This window comes from Aspergillus viridinutans (assembly GCF_018404265.1).
Source record: "Aspergillus viridinutans IFM 47045 DNA, scaffold_3, whole genome shotgun sequence".
In the NCBI taxonomy this organism is placed as follows: Eukaryota; Fungi; Ascomycota; class Eurotiomycetes; order Eurotiales; family Aspergillaceae; genus Aspergillus; species Aspergillus viridinutans.
In genome coordinates this window covers 2,517,907-2,526,859 of record NW_025091219.1, presented here as the reverse complement: position 1 = coordinate 2,526,859, position 8,953 = coordinate 2,517,907, and the positions used below count along the sequence as shown (strand labels likewise).

The following is an 8,953-nucleotide window of genomic DNA, read 5'->3' as shown; positions in this document are numbered from 1 at the left end:
CCGGCCAGTCGCGCCTCATTGCCGCTGAGGTGTTGACGCCGCCCGTGATGTCAGAAAGGGATCATTGCTGTGCTATCCACCGCCACGAGGAACAATATAAGGCAGGCCGAGGTAGGCTCCAGAGAGAGTTTCGTCTTTTCCGGATCAGATCAGATTCTGCGTATCGATCAGGCTGAGTCTCTTGCGATTATCCGCTAAAAAAAAAGTAAACTATTGTCTTTAGCAAGTTGTGATAAACAAACACAAACGCAACCAACATGACCGACTACACCGGTAACACCAACACCTATGACACGACGGGCTCTACAACGGGTTACGGTACCACGGGAACCACTTATGACAACACTGGCTATGGCGGCACAACCGGCACAACCGGCTATGGCACCACGGACACTGGCTATGGCACCACGGCTGGGACCACAGGCTATGGCACCAGGGGTTACGGCACCACCGCTGGCACATACGGCACCACCTACGACAACGGCTACGGCACAACCGCCTATGATCCCAGCACTGGAGCGTACGACCAGCACATGGACTATCGTACCGATGGCTCGACGAGGCATCACCGTGAAAGAGTGAATCCTAGCGGCACATATCGACACCGCGATGTCGATCGCCGCGATGACGGCACCACCCGTGTCCATAGGGAATATGACAACCCTAATACCGGGACCAGCTACCACCGGGACTATGAGCGGTAGAGATTCGGAGGATAACGACGATAAGGAGGATAGCGATTGGGAGGAATGGAGATGGGTGTTGGCGCACGCTGGCAGTACATAGGGGGGATCGCATCTTGGTATATATGCATTTGCTGCGGAGGAGTTGAAAAGTAAAGAAAATTTTGGGGTTCCAAAACAGAAAAAAAGTTGAAAAAGTGATGAAAAAACACAAAAAAATCTGCTTTTGCTTATTGTTTTTTGTCTTGTTATTTAGCGATATAGAAAATATTACGATCGTTATGAACCCCAAACTCGTATTCAAGTCCCTGAAACATTAGAAAGTCAGCGAACAGCTTCTGAAATTAGTCGGTGTATCTTGAAGCAATATCAAGAGTAGTAGTGATGATATGATGGCGGAGGCACTTCTGCCTTAATGCCTGAGGCATTAATTTCCTGCCTCAGGCCATGGACTTCCCCCTCAAATGGGCTCCGCAGCCTGAGTGCCTGAGCTAGGCAGGATACGCTACGCTCATCATCGCCTTGTCGCCCCAGCAAACCCGCCCAGTCTTACCACTTGTCGCGGGTCTATCTCCCATGCTCCCATAACCCGCATCTAATCATGTCCCGGAGGACGCTGGGTGGAGGTCGTGTCCTGGGCACTCCGAACGCTCTCGCTGCAGCAGCATCGACGCCGTCTCCGCAACAGAAGCCAAGCATCTTATCGCCGTCCGCCAGCAGCCTCTCGCTCAGTTCCCAGGCCTCCGCCTCCCAGTTCTCATCCGAAACGCAAGATCTCACTTCCCGAATTTCTTTGGAAAATGGCGCGACGTCCATATCCGCGGCCCCGGCGGCTACCGGAGCTCAGCTTGCTTGTCCGATCTGCAATGAGGAGATGGTATGGCCTGCACCCCTCACCTCAACCCCTGTCCCGGCTCGATGATTTGGGAGACATGTCATCTTGCGATAAGCTAACGACCTACAGGTGACGCTCTTGCAATTGAATAGGTATTTGTTTCGATGCGCTGTATTCGCGACGTGTGCCTAACAATAACTCCAGACACCTCGATGACGTACATCAAAACCTCGAAGACGATCGGCAAGATGAAGTCAAGGATTGGTTCAAGGTGCAGATGGAAAAGGCGAAGCGCTTCCAGCCTCTAGCTGTATTGAATCAGAAACTAAAAGGGCTGGACGTCTTCGAGTCGAACGAGAACCATCACCCATCCGTTGGTCCAAGTCGGCCCGCTGGGCCCCAGCCGGGTTACAATGAGCCACCGAGAGCACTGGACCCCGAAGACATCATCACGAAGGATCACTGGCAAGTTAGGGGATTATATGACACCTGTCTGGAGCCGTCGTGCGGGAAACGCCTGAATGCTACCAATGGCTGCGTCAACTGTCGCAAATGCGGGAAACTCTTCTGCGAGGAGCACACCATGTACCAGATGAAATTATCCAGATCGGCGCAGCATGAGCCTGTGAGGGGTTTGTGGTGTAGGGTTTGTGAGACCTGTTATAAATCAAGGGAAGGGTACAACGACCATAATGGTATGCTGTCTATATCTTGTATGATTGTGACATGGCAGTACTGACTTGAGCAGGCCTGGTCCGAGGCCGAATGGACGAATTCAAGGCTGTGAGGAAGCAGACCGTTGACAAAGCCACACTGGAAATTTCTCGGCTGGAAAAGCGACTGACACGACTCACCCAGCTATTAGCGAGTCTGCCTCCGGATCAGATACAACCAGGCGGGAAGCGCTGGCCAATTTCATGGCAAAATGACCAACGGAAAGCGCTCGAGCAGACTATTGTTAGCTGGCAGGACGACTCTGGCGTACTTCGTTGTCCCTTCTGCCAGCAGGAGTTCACCAGTTATACATTTCGCAGACACCATTGCAGAACCTGCGGGCGGGTCGTGTGCGGTGATCCTGCGACTGGATGTTCCAGTGAAGTTCCTCTTAGTATAACGCCTTGTATGTCGTCACCTTTGGATTGTTCTCATCTTTCGCTAACCGGTTAAAGTGGCCAAGGCGACTGGAGAAAAGTCACCGAATGCGGGTGCTATCAATGTTGACATAAGGCTTTGCAAGGAGTGTAAATCGACCCTTTTTGACCGACGGGATTTCCAAGCAGACATCATGCGCAGACCTCCGGACGTCAGAGCGTATGAGAATCTTGCGCAATTTGAGAGGGGCATTCGTCTGCTCTTGCCCAAATTTCAGAAGCTCCTCACAAGTCTGCAGTATGTTTTGAATCTAAACCATCGCTGCCATATCTAACATCATACTTTCTTATCAGAGACCCAAGGCGACCACCTTCTGCGGCCCATATTGCTGAAGCTTCGAAAGTCCGCAAACGACTTACTGATTCCTTTGCTCAATATGATGTTGCAGCCAGGCGTATTCGTGATATGCCAACCGACTCACCAACACAACAGCGGCTTCAAAAGGCCATCTATCAGCAAGCCACTAACTTCCTGCACCTTCACATGCTTCCGCTGAAAGCCTTGCCCAAGATTCTCAAGCACGCAACACCGAACGGGCGACCTGCAAGCCCCGCCAACTCAATTGGGGCCCCGCCTAACCATGCAGCGGGTGGTCACCGACCAAGAGAGTCGGCACTCGCGTCCATCAAGTATAACGGTATAGCTGCTAGCGGGAGCAATGCCAGCCTAGCCAGCGACACGAGTAGTGCCATCTCCGCTTTGGAAGAAGAGGAGAAGGCACTGCGTGAACGCCTTATCGTCCTAGAAGAGCAGAAATTCTTCGTCTCAGAAATGATTGCAGACGCAAACAGACGTCGCAAATTTGATGAGGTCAGCAGCCTAGCCATGAATGTTGAGGATTTGAGTCGGGAGATAGACCGGATCAATGGCATGCTGGCTGCACTTGATTTTGAAGGCGTATATACCGGCAACCAACTTCGTGCATAGTCCGAGGCTGGTGCTTTGCTGCAGTTCCGCTATATTTTTTCTGGATTGAAGTGTATTGCTCGCTATATTATGTCCGGTGGCTTATTGATAATTGGATTCGGCATGGCGTTTTGATATTGCATAGCATGAGGCGCTCTGGGTATAGCATCTACTATTGAGCTTGTATTTATTGTGTGATTACTTCAAATTCATAGTGCTCGTTGAAGGAGTGGCTGTGTTCTTGGTATTCTTGATATGCTTGGTGATCGTAATCTGTCGTAGAAGGAACAAGGGCAGCAAATCAAAATTAATTGCATTTTCTTTTGACGATTACAGCCCATATCAGCGTGTCTTGGTCAGAATCATCTGACTCCTACATCCAGTTCTCGACCTGTGTCACGACAGGCATATTATCACGTGATTTATATAAGCCAAGACGGCGCCGCACCTTATTTGGACCACTGGTCCCAGTGTACTTCTACGATCGCGGCGGGTGTTCGAGCTGGGTCTTTGTCCTCATCTTATCGGGGATTGCTCGCGGGGGAACATTCCATAATCCTCTAAGCTCGGTCGTACAGACGAGAGTGGAATAAAATCAGCGGTCAAGGAATCTGACTTGAAGGCTGTGGATCTTCTAGCTACTCAAGACGCTAAGTGGAGGCAGCTATAACCTTAATTTGCGAGGGTAAACAAACCAACAACGGCTGTCCTGTTACCATCATGGTACATATACCCCCTTTCCTTTTTTATAATATGGCAAAAAAGAATTCCTAACCTATGAATAGCTCTGGTCCAGGCGCATATTCAGCCCTGGTCTCCTGTCATCACCCACAAGAGTCGCCTGGCTCGCACCTAGTCGGTTGCGAGCCTGCCGAACCTCGATAGCAATCAATCATCCACAACATCGGAATATATCCCTACGAAAGGATTTCAGTATGAAATCAGATCATTCGGACAGCCATCGGTTCACGGTCAAGGTCAAAGGGCCCCACGAAACTGAACACGATGACCACAGAGACCTCCTTCTTGCACAACTGGGAAAAATCCCACGGGACATCCAGTTTCTCGAAATAACGGAAGATACACCGTCTGATGTTGAATGGGCACTGCTTGGCAAACACTTCAGCAATATCAAGGATCTCGAGATGCGCACGGGTTTCAACGAGGAGTTGAATGATGCAGAACTACCAACACACTGGCCGCTGGAACGGCTTTTTGTTAGCGACGCCTGCGCTGAAGTGTTTCGCAGTCCGTTCGTTCTCGAGGGAAGAGTCACGCATCTTGTTCTGCTGCTGACATCTGGACTACGGTTTGAAGGGCCGACCAGCCAGGAGCTGTATCGTGCGAACAAGGAGGCGATTTCCCGGGGAGAAAAAGAGGCCAAGTACATGACTGTCCGCGAAGGAACGCCAGAAGAGAAGAAGATTGAGCTAGTATGGCTTCCGGAACTCGTCGCAGAAGCAATGAATGAGCGGTATGCGGGGACCCGCGCGACGCCGCCACTGATCACCGACAATGACTTACCGCTTCTCCCGAAGGAAGTACCATCGAAGATGGAGAAGCTGGAGATACTCGAAAATGACGCTATCGATACCTTCAACCGGATGACCATTGCTCTTCCACATGTGGTAGAGAACCTGTCTACACTCAACATTCGCTCCACGCATGGCTTAGATTTCCACTTCACGACTGAGGAGCTGTTTGCGTGTCTTCTTCCGCAGCTTCCGAAGCTGAGGACCTTTGTTCTCTCCGTGGGCGATATTTTCAAGGATGAAAACCTCCTCCCAACACTCTACTCTCTGTTTCCCCCAAATCTCTCAACGCTACGCTTTCGAGGTCCCGCGTCGCTTGGCAGGTCCAGCGAGTGGGCCAACTGGGTGAAGGCCTTTGCGTCTTCGGACTTTCTGCCAAACTTGAAACGATTGAGCTTCGTATTAGATTTACACTACGAGACTCCAAGGGAAGGCGCTTCTAGAATGAAGCTTGTGGCGGCACCGGAGGATATACTTCGAGATGCGCAGGATGCTTGCAAACAGCTGTATTCGGCTGTTGAGCAGCGTGGGGTTATTCTCGAACCATTTCAGGATAAATGGTCCAATCATTGCGCACTCCTCAAACAGGTTGATGAGCGGTGGATGCAACTTTGATTAGTTCTAACCCGTGAATGCCTTTGTATTTGTAAAATAAGCACTCCACTCGCATGTATTATACTTAAGAAACCCCTCTCAATCGATTATCACTCATAAACTACTTTGGGAATTTAGACAATAAACACTGCAACGATCTGTTCATCTAAAGAGAGTACTCTCCTGAGCTTTTAGCGCACTGTATTAGCCTTGGTGATATCATCTCTTCATAGCAGGATGATACTATCAACATGGATTGACAATTCAGTACCATCATATTTAAATGTATATTTAGTGTCATAAGTAGCGCAAATCTGGCAAGATATCATAAGTTAATCGAATCATCTACCGTACAGAAGAGAATATCTCCTCCCATACCTCCACCGACTGCACCAGAGTATCGTGGTCCGTTCCATCGACCGTCGTGGAGACATAGTCAACAGCCTCTAACCACGGTGCCCGCCAGCACTCCTCAAAGTACTTTTGCCCCGGCCGCCCACCAAGGCATCCTTGGCAGCAAAGTACGTCCGGACACTGACCCGGCCACCCGCGGACCGTTCGCGGGCCGCCAGCGTCTGCATGTCGGCGAATGTGACGGTGAGGGGGCCATATGCTGTGTCAAGAACTCAAGAATGACCCGGCGATGGAAGCACCTGCTGGAGATGAGGCTGAGAGGATCAGACATGATGAGTTGGATATGATTGTGGATAGCTGTTCATAGTCTCAGGGATGAATATGCTGATGATAATTGACAGCTGCCTGATTGTACAGCCTTACCCTTTGGGGCTAGGGTTCGATGATTGCGATGCCTGAGATCTGAGGTGTCAATTTCCTGTAACCCTAGAAATTAATCAGTTGGCTTCGTTATTGGTTCAGGACTGTTATGGCTTGCAAGTATTATAGTATTAAAGAACTAGGCTGGCTTTTATTACTTCATATACCCGAAGATGGCACCTTACAGGCCTTTCACCTGCCAGACAAACTCTGAAAATGTTAACAGGATCTTTGACTAACCACTTGTTTGTTGTGTTATTGTCTGTCGACCAGAGTCATCTCAATAGATTTTAATTGACACCAGTTGGCTAGGGCCCTTCCTCTGTACCCTGCTATCTGCTTACTTCTTATCATCATACTCTTTCAGAATTGCTTCAGAAATCTTCACGGCCATACCATAGAACACATTCATCACATGCGAAGACACCTGGGTAGGGGGAATAGAGCCATCAACCACGCGAAGATTCTCAACTCCATAAACCTTGGCATTTTCGTCGACGACACCCCCCAGTTCCTTCTTCATCATGCTGCACGTCCCAACGCCATGATAGTTGCCGCGGAAGTTCTGCTTCACGTAGCGCGCCCAGTCTTCCAGGCTCGCGTCGTCGGACAGCAACTCCCCCGGCAACGTCTCTTCGCCGAAGAAGTCTCCCATTTTCCCGGAGCGGGTCAGCTTACGCGCGAGTCTCGACGCCGCAGCTTGCCCGTAAAGGTCAAGCTTGTTCTGGAAATAGCGGGGGTTATACTCGAAGCTACGCAGGTAGGGGTCGCTGTTGAGGATCTTGACGTATCCCCGCGTGAAGGGCAGCAGGTTCCACAGGTCGATGTGGATGTGGTTGTCGGTGTCGAGGAACAGTTCCGCATAGGAGACGTTGTTCTTGCCCAGCAGCCAGTTCTGGTAGTTGACATACTGAAGGAACAGAGCGGACTGGTTGTGGAAACCGCCTCCTGCGACGGTCTCGGCGGCCCATTAGCGCAGTGTGGCGTTGTGGTTCACAAGCGACTTGTAATACTCCGCATTTTCCCCAAACACCTCCGCGAAGGTTGCAAAGTACGCGACTTGACCCTGCCCATTGCCTTCCGGGGTGGTCCGGGCGACGACAGAGGTTGTGGTCTGATCCTGCATATTGAGGCCAACAGGGAGGTCGATCTTTTGCTCGATCTTGACTTTAGGGTTCCCCAGTACGTCGGCCGGACCGATGCCTGAATATTGCAGGATCAGAGGGGAGATAGTCGATCCAGCAGCGAGGAGAACCTCGTGCTTCGCCCTGACGTTGAACCTCCAGCCCTTCTTGCGGTGGGTGCCGAAAATTCAACACCCGTCGCTTTGTACTTTGGGTCATCCTTCTCAGTTGGCTCGAGATTGACTCTGCCCACAAGCTGGCCGGTCAGGACGGTAATGCGGGCTTTTGTCGAGTTGTCCTTGAGCACGGGCTCCAGCCACGACCGCGCAGCATCCGTGCGGACCTGCCCCTTGGTCAGGGTGTTGAGGAACATAGACACGCCGTGCGGAATACCGCAGCAGAGGTCCTGCTGATATGGCGCGCCAGTGGTGTCATTGACAGTTTGCATTAGCGCAAAGATAAGTGGCGACCAATTGGTCTTTCGATCTCGCGCGCCAACCTCTACCTTGCCCTCGTCAGGCTTGGAGTTATGGCAGCTCCGGTCATAAGGGTGGTGATGGCCTTCGGTCACATCCTTGTCCTTCGTTGGATCTCGAGGCTTCTCAATCTCGTCCATGTATTTTTTCAGGTTGTCCCAGTTCCAGTCAGTATTTCCAAAGACATGTTCCCAGGAATCGATCTGATCTCTGTGTGGACGTGTCCAAGTTCCGCCGTTGATAAGAGTGGACCCTCCGAGGCCATTGCCGGACCGAATGATCTCAACCCGCTGGTGGATCTGGGGGCTGGTCTCATAGGCATGGTCAACGCTGCTGCCAAAGATCTCACCATATGCGTTCAAATCGTCGATGATGGGACCGTATTCAGACCCGTAGTATCCGCTCTCAATCACCAGAACGTTGAACTTGTCCGGATGGTCGAGAGGCTTGGCAGCGAGCGTGAGACCTGTCAGACCTCCTCCGGCGATTATATAGTCGTATGTCTGATCTGCTACTCTCTCGGGATTGCTGATGATGCCTGTGGCCTCTGGCGCAATTTTGTTGTCGTCTGTGCTACTTGGAGGAACTTGGAAAGGGACCTGAAAGGGCTCAGAGAGTGTTCTGGCGGGGAGGACCAACCAAAGTAGGGGAAGGTGCTTCATGGCGAAAAATACTCGGAAGGATATCAACGTACTCTCTTAATATGGTTTCTAGGAGAAGATATAATAAAGGTGTATTTATTGAACTCACGCTGCAATGCTTGAGTTGGTCATAATTGCTTAATGCTGGACCACTGACCGTCAGGAAGACGTCGGATGCCTTCGTGTTGTTGAACCATGGAAGAGACTTCTCCTCCATTTCATGCAGTGTGTCTATA

The 8,953-nt window shown here is 50.9% G+C and overlaps 6 protein-coding genes across 6 annotated transcripts; 3 read left to right on the top strand and 3 right to left on the bottom strand.

Annotated features, from left to right (window-relative positions):
* Positions 1 to 257: 257 nt before the first annotated feature.
* Positions 258 to 704, top strand: Aspvir_005831 (uncharacterized protein; the record flags this gene model as incomplete). Its single annotated transcript, XM_043269041.1, has 1 exon — positions 258 to 704. The coding sequence occupies one exon, from the start codon at positions 258 to 260 to the stop codon at positions 702 to 704; it is 447 nt and encodes a 148-aa protein (XP_043124976.1).
* Positions 705 to 1,284: 580 nt separating this feature from the next.
* On the top strand, positions 1,285 to 3,597 carry Aspvir_005830 (putative vacuolar segregation protein (Pep7); the record flags this gene model as incomplete). The annotated part of the gene is made up of 6 exons (XM_043269040.1): positions 1,285 to 1,560; positions 1,648 to 1,670; positions 1,723 to 2,213; positions 2,267 to 2,638; positions 2,688 to 2,907; positions 2,964 to 3,597. The coding sequence occupies 6 exons, from the start codon at positions 1,285 to 1,287 to the stop codon at positions 3,595 to 3,597; spliced, it is 2,016 nt and encodes a 671-aa protein (XP_043124975.1).
* Positions 3,598 to 4,511: 914 nt separating this feature from the next.
* Positions 4,512 to 5,723, top strand: Aspvir_005829 (uncharacterized protein; the record flags this gene model as incomplete). Its single annotated transcript, XM_043269039.1, has 1 exon — positions 4,512 to 5,723. The coding sequence occupies one exon, from the start codon at positions 4,512 to 4,514 to the stop codon at positions 5,721 to 5,723; it is 1,212 nt and encodes a 403-aa protein (XP_043124974.1).
* Positions 5,724 to 6,047: 324 nt separating this feature from the next.
* On the bottom strand, positions 6,048 to 6,283 carry Aspvir_005828 (uncharacterized protein; the record flags this gene model as incomplete). Its single annotated transcript, XM_043269038.1, has 2 exons — positions 6,048 to 6,148; positions 6,184 to 6,283. The coding sequence occupies 2 exons, from the start codon at positions 6,281 to 6,283 to the stop codon at positions 6,048 to 6,050; spliced, it is 201 nt and encodes a 66-aa protein (XP_043124973.1).
* A 533-nt stretch (positions 6,284 to 6,816) lies between these two features.
* Positions 6,817 to 7,602, bottom strand: Aspvir_005827 (GMC family oxidoreductase; the record flags this gene model as incomplete). The annotated part of the gene is made up of 2 exons (XM_043269037.1): positions 6,817 to 7,434; positions 7,474 to 7,602. 2 exons carry the CDS (start codon positions 7,600 to 7,602, stop codon positions 6,817 to 6,819), a joined length of 747 nt encoding a protein of 248 aa, XP_043124972.1.
* A 92-nt stretch (positions 7,603 to 7,694) lies between these two features.
* Aspvir_005826 (uncharacterized protein) lies at positions 7,695 to 8,934 on the bottom strand (the record flags this gene model as incomplete). The annotated part of the gene is made up of 2 exons (XM_043269036.1): positions 7,695 to 8,675; positions 8,827 to 8,934. 2 exons carry the CDS (start codon positions 8,932 to 8,934, stop codon positions 7,695 to 7,697), a joined length of 1,089 nt encoding a protein of 362 aa, XP_043124971.1.
* Positions 8,935 to 8,953: the final 19 nt, after the last annotated feature.